This window comes from Lutjanus erythropterus, chromosome 10 (assembly GCF_056507025.1).
Source record: "Lutjanus erythropterus isolate fLutEry1 chromosome 10, fLutEry1.hap2, whole genome shotgun sequence".
Taxonomy (NCBI): domain Eukaryota; kingdom Metazoa; phylum Chordata; class Actinopteri; order Lutjaniformes; family Lutjanidae; genus Lutjanus; species Lutjanus erythropterus.
The window spans coordinates 26818741-26833596 of NC_139326.1; the positions used below are offsets into that span (position 1 = coordinate 26818741).

General features: G+C 38.9%; 1 protein-coding gene across 1 annotated transcript in view; it reads right to left on the reverse strand.

The window, feature by feature from the left end:
* pcsk5b (proprotein convertase subtilisin/kexin type 5b) overlaps nucleotides 1-14856 on the reverse strand; it is a 98618-nt gene that overhangs the window by 12041 nt on the left and 71721 nt on the right. Inside the window, exons 21-24 of the mRNA XM_084728823.1 lie at nucleotides 14606-14708; nucleotides 13423-13559; nucleotides 9938-10138; nucleotides 7245-7313 (exon numbers count right to left, since the gene is read on the reverse strand). Coding sequence (XP_084584949.1) covers nucleotides 7245-7313; nucleotides 9938-10138; nucleotides 13423-13559; nucleotides 14606-14708 — 510 coding nt within the window. The remainder of the gene's footprint in view (nucleotides 1-7244; nucleotides 7314-9937; nucleotides 10139-13422; nucleotides 13560-14605; nucleotides 14709-14856) is intronic.

Here is a 14856-nt window from a genome sequence, read left to right on the forward strand (position 1 = left end):
ACAAGTGAAAGTTGCTCAGTCAAAATTTTACTTGAGTTAAAGTACTAGAGTTCTTGCTTTTTTAGTATTGAAGTATTGAAAAGTACAAATTACAAAGTACATTTTCTAATATCAATACATGCTGTATTGTTTTCACGATGCATTTACAGAAACTTGTAACTCTCTGAAACCACATGATGATGCACTGACTTGCTTGTAGAACCACTCTGCTACACAAAGTCTATAGAAACACCTATAAAAACTTCAGCATAGAAATGCAATCAAAAACAAAACGGACAGCTGTTGTCAATTTCTGATGTAAATGTATTAAAATCACATCATAAAATTAGATTAAAGTTAACTGTAAGGAGTTCTCCGAGTCTGTTAAATAACTTTCTGGCTTCAGGGGCAGTATATACATTAATTATGTGATATTTTTCACCCCAATAAAAACAATCCAACTTTAAAAGCTACCTGGGATAATTAATAATTATAAAAACACCTTGAGATTTCATTTAGTCTTTCTCCTGCCATCACCATTTTTTGTTTGAATGAAAGAGGCAGAGCTTGCTTGTTCTTGTTACAGAGCGCCTGGATGATGTATTTCCACTTTTACATCAGTCCCATTTGAGAGGAGCTACTGTGATTGGTTTCCTTTTGTGAGGAACACAGCATGTGACCAATTGCATTTTAGAAAAGAAAAAACACCAACAGCTGACTTCAAAGCTTAGTCGAAAAGTAACAACAACCTTCCTAGAAATGTAGTGGAGTCAAAAGTACAATATTTGTCTTTGAAATGTAGTGGAGTGAAAGTAATATGTTTCCAAAAAAAAAAAACAAATACTCAAGTAAAGTACAGATACTCAAAAAATTTACTTAAGTACAGTACTCAAGTAAATGTACTTCACTACTGTCCACCACTGTCTGTTACACAGCATCTTATCTTATATCCCATCTAATCTACCATGCACTCAAATGCACTTAGATTTCACTGAATTTAGTTCCCTATAACACCAGCAGGAGGCACTCTGATAACACACAATAAACGTGCTCAGTTCACTGTAGAATTGAATGTCACTCTCAGATCAATCACCAGCTGAGTGTGATCAGTGAGGAACGAGCAAACAAATCCAACCTGGAGGCCTTCAAACAAATGTAAAAGTCAAAGAGTCTCTACAGGCATGTCAGCTCACATCTATAATGTTTGTTCATGTCTCTCATCTTCATGAAGTCGGAAGTCAGATTGCTGCCGTTCTGTTGTATTGTGTAAAGTGGTGTGTGTGTGTGTGTGTGTGTGTGTGTGTGTGTGTGTGTGTGTGTGTGTGTGTGTGTGTGTGTGTGTTCAGCTTGCACTGCAAGTGTACTTCTGATGAAGACTCCAAAACAAGCACAATGTGAGTGACAGGTTATGTAAAACACTCAAATATTTGCTGTTAATATGTTGTTGTTTTTGTTTGTTTTTGTTTTTGTTATTGGAATTTGGGAATATATGCAGAAGATATTAATAAGTAATTCAGGTGTGTGTTTGTGTGAGGTGTGTTTTTGTATATACACCAAAGGAGAAAGTTCATTTTTCTTCCAAACTAATTAATTCCTGCTGTCAATCAAAACCACCCAACTGGTAACTGAAGAGGAGCCACGCTGTCATCCCTTAGTCCAACGATGTCAAAATATCTCAGAGGACAGAGACAGGAGCGAAGAGGGGGGCAAGAGTAAGAGAAAGAAAGGATCAGACAGGAAGCAGAACAGAGAGAGAAAGAGAGGGTAAAGGAGAGTTAGAAGTGGGGGAGAGAAAGATGGAAATAACTACTAAAAAAGCACCTTCTGCAGACTTTCCCTTGGGACATTCATCCTCCCCAGAAAAGCCTACATCGACCCCCACACCCCATTCCTCTCTCAGTTTCCTTCCAGCACCCACAACTTAACACTGCACTGGTTTGCACTTCAATGCGGTCGACAAGCCACTACCTGTGAAAGCAATTACTCATACAGAGAGAGACTAGGAGAAAGGGAAGGTGGGAGGGACAGAGGAGCCGGAAATCATGCCTCCAGGCTGTGTCTATGTGAAGAGAGAAAATAGCGCCCGCATAAATATTAACTGTGCAAGCCAGGGGATGGGGGATTTCAACAGAATTTAAACTGGCAAACACATCCTGAAGTATGCACTTGTGGAATGTGCAAGCAACTCATACACACACATTTAGATTCTTCATGCACTCACAAACTACATATTACACTTGTACTTACACACATATGATGATACTTTGGGGATGCACCCAAATCCAAATAAGTTATTTGAGAAAGCACAAATTATACAATGGAAACAGATGCCTCTTCTACCCAAAGTTGCTTGTTATTATTCAGGAATGAGTACTTTTTATATATATATTTTTATCTGAATACATGTTGTCTGAATACAAGTACTCTTTTCATAATTATATTTTTATAATATATTATAATATTAACACAGATGTAGAATAGTCTAGTACTGTGATCTGCAGTAAGATTAAATAGATAGTTTGGATAATTTGAAGTGAGGTTGTATGAGGTATTTATCGATAATCAGTGTATTACTTACAGAAGATGCCTGTTGGCACACTCCAAGTTTGGAGAAGCAGAGACAGTGGTGGTGAGTTTCGGTTCATAAAACAAACTATACTACTACTACTAACTGCTTATATGTCAATATTAAATCAATTTGAGGCATCAATGTCATTGCCAATGAGGTTAGAAAATAACACTTCTGGTATACACATGCATACTTTCGGTGTTCAATCCGAGTACAGATGCAAAGACAGATCACTTTGTTGGCTGAACAAATACAGATAAAGATAATGACGTGTCTGTACCCCTCATACACATGCACCTGCATACAATCACACATTAAAGCGATTACCACCCAGTGTCAGTAAAGAGTGGAGATTGATGAATGCCTTTTTACCACTTTAAATCATCACTTCACTGACGTGTTGTGTTTAAAGAACAGATGCGTGAATAAAATTAAGCGAAACTTTCATGAGAAAGAGCTTTTTTTCAACCACAGGAATGAGCCGGGCAGCATCAAACCAGCTGAACACTGGAGGTGAGGTGAGCTTTAGCGTGCCAACAGCCTCTGAACAGCAAGAGGGGCGGAATGGTGCATTATCTGTGCAAATCATCTCGTCTTCAACAATCATCAGTGAAACAAAAACCCGTCTTGAGATGTTATGTGCGCGACCAGGGAGGAGGACTGCTGTTGTTCAGGGAAAAACTTTGAGCACACAAACTGATTAGAGATATGTCAGCAGCAATGCCCCGTAACTGAGACAGCCACGTGTCAAAGACAGACAAAATAATGAAGCTTTTTTTCATCCCAGGCAAAAGACATCAGAGAGCCCTTATCATGGGGCCAAGACCTGTGCATCACTGCCATTCTTTAAGTTACACAGAGCCTAGACGGATTCAAAACATGACTAATCCAATTATAGAATATTTTACAATGTTTATCCCATGATTAAGGAGTATAGTATGCAGAGAGGATTAATGGCTGTAAAAGTGATGATGAGTTAAAAAGCAGTACTGCAGTAATTTGATGGTGGAGATACGACTGAGTAAGGGCTGCTGCGTCTTATCACACACTGTCAGGCTGCTGAGCTCATTGATAGATCTCACACAACAGCACATTACAAACTCACACCCAAACACACACACACACAGCTCATTTACAAACTTGTGTGCTTAATCTTAAAGGGAAAGTTCACCTCAAAACCAACATCTTTTTTTTTTCTTCTTTTAAACTAATCATGAGATTTTTACTCCAGCCTGTACGGATATTTATCCAGCTAGACTGTTTCGGTGAGAGATGCAGAGTTTTGGAAATGTTTTCTTTCTAAATTTTTCTTTCAATCCATACCACTGCACAGGAAACCATGCAACTACTCATGGACAATTCTCATACTTAAGGCAGAGCGAAATGTAAACATTAATGCCATCCTCCTGGGCTGTAACCCCTCATCCATGAGTAGATTCATGCTTCCATGTAGTTTGGTAGAAAGACAACAGTTCCTACATGGTACATAGTTCAATTATATTAGAGAGAAAGAAGGCATATCTACAGCCAGTATCTCTAAAACTCTGCAGGTCACACAAGAACTATCTAGATGAATAAATAACACTACTGGCCAGAGAAAAATATGTTTTGGATTTTGAGTGAACTGTCACTTTAAATGTATAAATCAAGCAAAATGAAACTAAACGTCAAGTGGAAATATTTGGCTTCAGAGCTTGTTTGGAAACTTTTGTTGCCTTTTGACCTAGTAGTGCAGTTTTTCATAATAATGGCTAAAAAGATAACATTTTGGGGTGAACTTTTACTTTTAATACATACTTCTAAATGTCTTAAAGGGACAAATCAGCCCAAAATCAAAACTGCATATTTTCCCTCTGGCCTGTGGTGCCATCCATCTAGATTTTTTTGGTGTGAGTCGCCAAGGTTTGGAGTTTGGCTGTAGAGATGTCTGCCTACTCTCGAATATAATGGATCTAGATGGCACTCGGCTTGTGGTGCTTAGAGTGCATTTGAAAAAGTCAGCAGCAATGTCTCTCTCTCCAGAAATCATGACCCACTTACTCAAGATAATCCACAGACTTTGTTGTGAGCAGCTTCATGCAGGAGCTTTTTTTTCTGTGGTAGAATCAACTGGAATGACTCTCTTTCTACATGAAAGAAAGTAGTTCCGACATGAAACTGCTCACAACAAGGTCTGTTGAGATTTTATATTATTTTATTGGTGTTTTATTATATATACTATACTATACCATCATATAATATATCATTTTAATAATATATATATACATATATATATAAAAATTCCCTCTCTCAACCCCTCCTCCCCTTTGGGGTTGGTGTGTCTTCCTCAAGCTCGGGTCCTCTACCAGAGGTCTGGGAGTTTGAGGGTTCTGTGCAGTATCTTAGCTGTTCCTAGGATTGCGCTCTTCTGGACAATGACCTCAAATAGTGTAACTGGAATCTGCTGGAGCCACAGACCTTGCTCTTCCCTTTCAGCCGACTTTTCAGGACCTGCCTTACTCTGTGTAAGTATTTGGCTGTGGTTGACTTCCTTGCGGCCTCCTCATAGTTCCCATTTGCCTGTGGGATCACAAGGTATTTGTAGCTGTCCTGGATATCTGTGATGCTGCCTTCTGGTAGTTCAACCCCCTCAGTTCTGATCATCTTTCCTCTCTTTGATACCATCCCACCATAAAAAAACTGGGGAGCATGAAAAACTGCTTCAGATCCAAGAAATGTCTTCACATTACTATAAATGTCTAAGAGACGCAGACATAAGCATAGAAAAATGAGATAGACAATGGTGTAAGAATGCACACACTCATATTGGATGTCAATCTAAGACACTACACATCCTGTTTCATCTTCACTTTAGCCCATCGCGTCGCGTCACAGGGCCAATCATTGCAGATCTCTAATCTGCTGACTGACTTGTTTAGCTTGCAGAATTGTGATTACTAAGAGCGGGTGGGTGGCAAGGAGGCTGTGGTGGGGGTGCAAGTGAAGAAAGATATTCCACCCAGAATGCATAATGACATAATAACAGCCCGTCTCCACCTCAGACTAGTGCAGCACAATAACAACTTTCTGTGGCATGTCAGTAACCATTTCTGGGTGAGGGAAGTGCGTTCGTTTTTATGTGGCTTGTACTGACAGGGTGAGGTGTAAGAGGAAGGACTCATACTGTCTGCTTTACTCTACAACTTTTTACATTTCACAGTGCTGAGAAAAAACAGCAAATCTAATTAAAACGCCATTCAGAAAAATAGGGTTTTAGCATCCTGTTTTACTGTATAACAAAACAATGTTAATGTATATAAGGGATTTACTAAAAGGAAGACAGCAGCAGAAGAACAAATCGTTACCGGCAGCATTTAGTCACAAGTGGAAAATTATTTTTTTTAAACGTTCTGTGAGGTATAACGTCTGCCTCTGGCATAAATTAGATTTCAACTAGCTGTCCTTGTGGACTGATGTTGATCAATCGCCATCACTCTTGCAAAAAGAAAAGAAAAATCAGTAATGTGTCTGATAATTAAAGAAATTAAGCAATTAAGTGCTGTTAAGTTCTAAGAGATGGTCTACGTTGTCAGAATGACTTTCCTAATGAATGAGGCTTATTGGAATAAACAAAACATTCATTAATTACAGAACCTCTTATGTTTTTAATAAATGTAGTTGTCAGGACTGATTTAAGTAAATTTCTGATGATGTATCGGCAGTAACAGAGAACCTACAGCAAAGAATGAGGTGCAACAACAATCAATGGCAGTATCATTAGTAAATTCACACACCCACCTCACAACTACACTGTCCAACTTTATTAGGTGTTGAGTACACTGTACCCCCCCCCCCATACATCAAGTTTGTGTAAGGTATGTCTTGTCTTATAACCATGCTGTTAAAAGGATAGAAACATATTGTTTTTTGTTTATTGTATTTTTAAGCAATCACTGAAGAAAACACAAGCTTTTCTAAATATGTACAGTAACTCATTCTCCATGACCGTGGGTGTGACTTGAAAAAGTTCTCACTGGCCGAAGGATGGCGCACTGAGCTGAGAAGATGAGTGAGGGGAAAAGACTATTTTAACATCTAACACAGTGAATTAAGGATTGATTTCTACCAAGCCAGAGTTGGTGTTGTTTCAATAGTGGAAAGACTGGACAAGACGCTTTTAGTGTGTTTTATTATGTGTCGAGTTTAAATTAAGTGTGTTTTACAGAGTTAAGGCAATTACAGCTCGTCTTACTTGGATAAATGACTGAAACTTGAATTCAGAAGATGATCAGTTGTATTTTTCTGTTGAATAGGGAAAATAGGTGTGAGAATATTTACTTTCTTGACATTTTCTTGAGTTCATTTTGTATTGTTTGTCATGGCCTCTCATATCTCTCAGCTTTCATCTTAATGCATTTAACCACAGTTGTCTTTGTTTTTCAGTTGTTTTTTTTTCTTTTATCTTTCCTTTTTTTGACAGAAGTAGCTACCACAACATCACAGAAAGATGACATTTCAGCCTAGTTATGTGGTCTACTTCTCTGTGTTTGCCACCAGTTTTTCCCTCATTTTGCCCTTTTGCCTTGCAAGTAATGCTGTGACGTAATTGTGACATCGGCCCAAAATGGGTCTGTGAATGCACTTGGTTTTATTTCTACATGCTGAACAACTCAGCGGGTGAAAGAGGTAGAAGGAGAGAAAGATGTGGTCTACTCACTGCGTTTACATTGTTTGCAGCCCTCGTCACAATGGAGACAGTCCTCATTCTCTGCATCTGCAACCTCACCTGATGAAAACAGCAGATATAATAGTGAATTAAAAAATACATGAGACAGGGGTGCTTGGATAGCTTTAGCTCAGTTGGTAGAGCGTGCACCCCATGTACAGAGGCTGTGAGTCCTCTGCAGTGGCAGTGGGTTCACTTCCCGCCCATGACCCTTTGCTGCGTGTCATTCCCCCACGCTCTCTCCCCATTTCCTGTCACATCTTCAGCTGTCCTGTCATTAAAGGCATAAAATGCCCCCCCCAAAAAAATACATGAGACTAAATACTGACTTCAATATGAAGCCTTTGATCGTCTCCCAACCTGGCTGTTTTTCATTCATCCAACCCGCTATTATAAGAATGTGATCATTAAAACATCCCTTACAGTTTATGTTAAGTTCAAGCATTATTTTGGTCAACAATCATTTTCTCAACGGCTGATCATGCTTTTTCTGACTGTTTTTAATGTGGTCAAATACGGGTATCAATACTTTTAAAGACTTATATGTTGATAATGTTTTTGCATATGTTCAGCAACCCACAGACAGATTTTCACCTTCAGATATTTACTGGTGAAGAGACATCCTCTATTTACTTAGACTGGAAAAAAAAAAACAATCTGACTTTCATTAACGTGATTCTCCAATGAATTTGGAAAATATGGGGTTAATTCTTCCAGTTCATTAAAAAGATACATTCTGCTCTCATTCCTGACTGAAGCAACTTCTGTGGTTTGGAAGAGTCTCAGTTTTGTGTTTGTTGTTGTGTGGGTGATTTGCTATACTGACTATTAATGTCTGTTACACAGGTTGCTATCAGGCGACTGATGTTTCTTTGCTATATATTTATTTGCTTGTTTATAGTTGTGTTATGACGGTTTTCTCAGTCTTTGTAAGCTGTTTGGATGTTACAATATGTAACAATATCGCAATTGTCACTTTTTATAATGTCTTTTTATAAAGGGAAGATATACTTTTTATTTTGTATAAATGCTCTGATGACACAATTGTATGTTCTTGCAAAACCCAATAAACAATTAAAAAGAATACATGGTATTTAAATGATATATATTTAACTTAGTGTTGTTCAACACTGGGTGACAGATGTTTCTTAATAAGTATTGTGGTCAAGAAAAAGAAAAAATATATTTAAAGCTACTTCTAAGCCTGCACATTTTTTGTTTGTCACAACCAAACAATGAGTCACAGGTGTTTTAAGTGGAGTGTGGTATATTTTACAGACATGACAATCAAATTACTGCCTGTCTCATAAGTTACCACTGTAATGTCATTCAATTCACATCAATCAATAAGAAGGTGCAGCTTTAACAGCACTTGTCTTAGAACTACACACTTTTTAGTGAAGAGGAGAGGAGAGGAGAGGAGAGGAGAGGAGAGGAGAGGAGAGGAGAGGAGAGGAGAGGAGAGGAGAGGAGAGGAGAGGAGAGGAGAGGAACAAGCTGGTCAAACAAGCACCACGGACTACAGCAGCTAAAGTTTTGTTTTCTCCATAGTTCAAGCTGTCTGTTGAGCATGTAGAGACCTGCCTGACTCATATGATAAGAATTTCGTCTCATCCTCCCACTCACTTCATTCACCTTATATCCTCACATAAACTCTTAACGTTGCTCGTCACCTCTGTCTCACGTTCATCCAGTGTAGTGAAGTTATAACTCCCCATCTAAACCTTTCCTCCCTATCTCACAAAACATCTCACTCAAAACATCTCAGCTCTTTCCCAATCCTCCTTTGGCTGGCATTCACATTTGATCTCATACGATGAGATAAGTGCAAAGTTTTCATCTTTCACAATCTCTCTGAGGATTAAGATACATTCTGGAAATGTTGAGCAGATTAAGAACAGAAAGTAGAAGCAAGAACACAGGCATCAGACAGGCCTTGATAGACAAACTAAGGACAAATCTTTGAGTGGTGGGGCATTTTCATTTGTTTCTTTTTTCAAATGTTTTCTCTTTCTTACAGTATTTGGCTAAATCAACAGACATAATGTGATACCAGTACAGAAATGAAAGGTTTTATATTTCCTTTATAGTGTTTAAGCTTTGTTGAATGCGTTTCATGGCCATTTGTTTTTTCTCTTTCTGATAGTGTTCAGATTCTTCATTGCTATACTTATACACATAAAAAGCACCGTAAAAATCCCCTGAATCACTTTCTGTCACCTTCAGAAGCTTAAAATTCCTCCTTTTAAAGGCACATTTTTCATACCTGACACTGAAATCCAAATGAGTCTCATATTGTACTGTTTCAAAGAAGCCAGTCCAAAGAATAGATCCCTATTCTTTGGTCAATCTATGCATGTGGCTTGGAGCCCTGTGTGTTGGCATGTTTTGAATTTGAATTTTAATACTTGCTTTCAAATGGGGTCACTGTGCTGCATGTGTGTTCCCTGAGGTGACGTTTGCCAAATGCAGCTCGGGTCTGTGACAGTGGTGCTGAGCAACAGTGGCAGCTTTTATAAAATCCTCCCCAAACTCTTCTTTTATTCAACAATAGTGAGATGCAGATGGCACATTTTTTGTTCATGCTTTTATTTTACTCAAAGTGCTGACCTCTGTAGAAGTCACCAACCTATTCAGCAATTCCACTGTGCCTTTCACAGTGACATCAGTAAGGCTTCTCTCACCTGCGCTGCACTCCAGCGGGACGCAGTGGCCGTTTCTGAGCTTGTGTCCTGGGCTGCAGTGAAGGCAGTGATCTTCTGCGGTGCAAATGATGCAGTCTGCAGCACAGGGTTCACAGCGTCTCCTCGAAGAGTGGAAGAACCCCTCTGGACAGACATCCCGACACTGACCGTGAAAGCGGTACCTGACCACCCCAAACTTATCTAGATGGAGCAAAACAAGAAAAAGGAAATCAGTATGCAAAATGTTCTGAGGGACAGGAACTCTGACAAGTGAAGAACAAAGCAAACACACACATACAGCCATATACAAAATAGTTTCTAGACAGGTCTGATAACACTCTCCATATCAAAGGACAACGGCAACTGGAGCTGAATACAATAGGGGACACTGATGCTTTGGAAGACATGTTTGGTGTCCCAAGAATTATAAGAATGTTATAATGAGGTTATAACTGCTAACAGATTATCTCTTCAAAAACAATTCTGCAAACAAATGCGGGAGAAACTGTGGTATGGTCAGTGACCATATTCATATAGTTTGAGACAGCTTGAAAATAAAATATATATCAAATAAAAAAAACTGAGAAAATGTTGGAGACAGACAATCCTTTCGAGCTACTATTGTGCTTATTGGAAATATCACCTGCACACCAGCGTTACATACTGCATATTAGAGCTGCACCTCTATTTATGAAAGCGTAAATAAGGCATTGGAAACAAATATTTAATGTGGCTTCTGATATATATAACACACCTACTTCTGGTATTCTATCCAAATACAATACAGATAACTGTACTGGTTGAGCAGATACAGATGAAAATAACGACATCTCTATACACCTCTACTGCATATTTTGTTGATGGTTGCAAGAAAAATAATTATTCTTAATTGCATGAAGCCTACACCCTTACCAGTGGCCACAAAAAGTCAGACATGTTTACATGGAGCACATGCCCAGCTACGACTTAAATTGCCTTTTTTTAAAAAGGAGATGGACAACAGTTATTAACAACCTGTTAGGAATCTTGTACTTTGCTTTAATGTATAATTTTTGCAGGCACGCATATAGGTAGATGTGTGTCTATCCCTGTGTGATGCTATTTTATCTAATGTGTATATGTATCTGTGAAGTGAAGCTCAATCTCAAGGTGTTTTGTTTCTGTTAATTGCCTGTTCAATATGCAATATGCAGTCCCGGCAGGATTTCATGGGCCTTTTTGGGGATTGTTGCAGCCTAAAATGCCTGATTTCACAGATCCTTTTCTGAAAAAATTACAATGCATGTTGCAATGTTTTTAGGATTTTTTTTACAATGAAAATTACAAAAGAAAGTTGTGATTTTTCTTGTATAATTAATTAAAAACCGAAGGCAACCTGTTATAGGAACAACAAAACCGCTCTGAGTGTTCTGACTAACCTCACCGAAAAGGCTCAAAAAAATACAAAACTGATGATTCTCTTTTATTTGTAAATGAAGAAGTGCACCGTGGGGGAATTAACAATAACAAATATTGTGTTCTTTTCAGTACCTGTGACAATATTAAAGAAAATATATAAATTAAAAGAAAAGGTGAATAACAAAGGAAAATGTTGAGTAGGTTCACTGAGATGTACATGTATGATGTTTATGCAGGGGACTGCTGTGATTGGTGGAATTTATGGGAAGCAATAATGATTGGTCCAATTGTTTGTTTGAACAAAGGTTGCACAGAATTCACACGGACTGGTTAAATTTGTGTGAATTGTTGCAATTGCAACATCACAATTTCCTGAAGCGACTGAATATATAAGTTCTGCTGCCCGAGGTCTCTCACCCTAAAACAATAACAAAAGTAGTTTGGGGACATCATTAAGCAGTGTGGAATCGTGGGATTTGCTATCTCCACTGTTAAACAACTACCATAGCTGATGAAAATCTATCTGACATGACTCAAGCTGAAATCATGCATCGACTTCGTTCCTCACTTGCTGACATATCTGACATATCCCATGTTTTCCTGCAAGTTATAGCAAATAGTGGCCAGCAGGAAACACACTGTTACCTTGAATACATTAAGGATCTTTTTGGAAACATTTGTAAGTAAACAAATCAAAAAATACATAACATATGTCTAGCATTTAATTTTAATATGGAAATGTGGGGATAAAGGGAATGGGAATAAAATAATAAAGTTAAAAAAACAGTCAGTTTGTCTTTAATTCATCATATTTAACATGAAATGGTAAAGAATATACAACAGTCTTCGCTTTCATATGAATAGGACAAAAAAAATTGTACTAGTGTGTTTGCTTGTGTAATGTCAGGGCGTGTGTGTATCAGTGTTTTTAGGTGGACACTTTCATGTTTTTAATAAGCCATTTCTTTTCCTGTCTTCATCTGTTGTTCCTTGTTAGGCTCCTATCTGCAGTTCTTTTTTTTACCCTCTCCAGACAGCAGTGGTGGTGTAAAATCCCACATTATCATCAAAGGTCAGTATCTAGAATTGTCTGCTGAGTATGTACCAGTATGCATTTGTGTATACGTATGTGTGTGTGTGTGGGTGACTGGCCAAGAGAGGAGAGGTTGTTTTGAGAGAGAAATGACACGGGGAGAGACAGATGGAGGGTCTCTTCATGTTATTATTGTTATGTCTCATTGAGCCTCAGACAGACCTGCAATTAAATGGAACCACATTTGCAAACACAGTCTGACAAACTTGCCGGCTAATTGAGAGTGTGTGTGCACACGTGAGGCGTGTGTGTGAAGGGGAAATCTGGTGTTAATCTTCTCCTTGGCTGTCTGGTGTCTTCAAGTGTGTGTATAGGTGGGTGTGTGTGTAACAGAATCTCCCCAGTGTAAATATATTCATTCTGACAGCCATAATACTGTCTGTGACACTGTGATAAACACAGTTATTACTACCACCTTCAGGTTGATATTGCTTCAGCTGTGAGCCTCTAATGAAGTCCGGGTTTTATCATAATGATTGTTTTCACACTGATGAAAAAAGGTTTTTTTAATGCACTTTGGATTGGCTGCACAGGATCCTGAAGGTAAGATTTTTAACGGGAGTAAAAGTCGTCATCAAATCCAGACACAGCTTGTCCTTTAACTGATCTAAACCCCGAGAGACGTGCAGTGACCTCTGCATAAGGATACAACGAATAAATGACTGATGCCCCTGTTTAACACATCTATCAGCAGGCCTTGGCTGAATTACTGCTTTAATTAGATTCATTTACTTTTAGAGGATTGATTGGTGGAGTCTGGCACAAATGAGCCTTGGCTTGATCCATGTGATGTTACCAAAAAGCACGCTTTCATTTACATTCCAGTCACAGCTAGATAGATGGGTTTTTAAGTGAACACCAGTGCACCTCTGCAAAAAGCTACCTGTACCAAGATTGTGTTTATCCTGTCCTTTATCCTGTCAGTTTAAGTAATGCAAAGTTGATTAACACCATTAGAAATATCTAAACAGTTTCTTTAGTGTAGTTAGCATACCTCTGTCGCAGCTGGTGCAGTTGTCAGGTCCCTCGTCAGTACACTCCTGGCAGGTGTGGTGACAGAGGTGGCACTGCCTCCCCATGGCATAACGCCCCTTCTGACAGCGGATGTCACAGCGTCCATCATCAAAGAACCTGCAGGTGGGAAAGTGGTTCACGATGAACATGCAAAATCACTCAGCCACTATAAATAGTATAGCTATTTACAGTGCAACACTTTGTTTTTCCAAAAGATAGTACTTCTGAGTTGTCTGAGACACGTGTTATTAACCACCCAGGCAAATTTGAGTGAGTAAAAAGTCATTAAGTATATAAAATTAGGTCTCAAAACCATGAAGAAATTAGTGTTTTTCTCTGCTCTGAAATGCTGGGGACATGTCCGCCTCACTGTCTCAGTGTCAAACATGACAACCTGAAGACTACCTGATACATGGACACTCTGTCTAGCAATTCTATTGGACATGTCCAGACACGTTTGAACCACCAGAGACATAGGACGATGACAGGATGTGTTTTTTTCTTCTGTCATGTTGTTGGAACTGAAGAGAGCTGAAGTGAACTGCTGGTCTGATTTGAACTGAGAGTCGCTGAGGTTCATAACTGACTGTCTTTAAACCAGAATCAATCATTTCAGAAGAGACTTGAAAATTGCAGTATTAAACATTCTTATAATGAGATACTTTCTACCTTAGTATTTAAAGGGACAGTTTACCCCAAAATCAACAATACACGTTTTTCTTCTTAGCTCTTGTGATTTATTCATCTCGATTGTTCTGCTATGATTTGAGTTTTTGCAGCCATGGAGATGTCTGCCTTCATTTGAATATAGAGAACGTGGATGGTTTTCAGCTTGTGATGCTCAAAGCACTAGTCAAAATGTTATTTCTATAGCCTAATATCACTGACCATTATTTTGATAAGACGACTGAATGGAGGACAGGAAAGCAAGTGGTACATGGGGTGCATACATTACCAACTGAGCAAGATCACTATTACTAGTTAGTAACACTGTCTGTTGTGTTTTCTGGATATAATACACTGGAGATACAAGACAAATCAGACTGAAGTTGAAATTATTTCACTACTACAACTGTCAGAACCTGCTGAGAGTTTTTGGTCGTGTGGTTTCAGGGGCTACCATCTTTTGACTACGCATGTTTGTATGTCAGAGTGATTCTCACCGTGTTACAGAGCAGCTGGTGCAATCTTCTCTCTCTGGACCTGTGCACTGCAGACAGGTAGCATCACACAGGTGGCACAGACCATGTCGACTCAGATACTCTCCTGCAGACAGAGAGCAACAGTGAACAACATGACCTCAAACCTGCCTCATCTTCTAAACCAGTAAATGTGTGTGTTTGTGTGTGTGCCCGCCTTATCTTCTAGAATCACCCCCCCCCCCCCCCCCCCCCCCCAAAAAAAAAAAAAACTC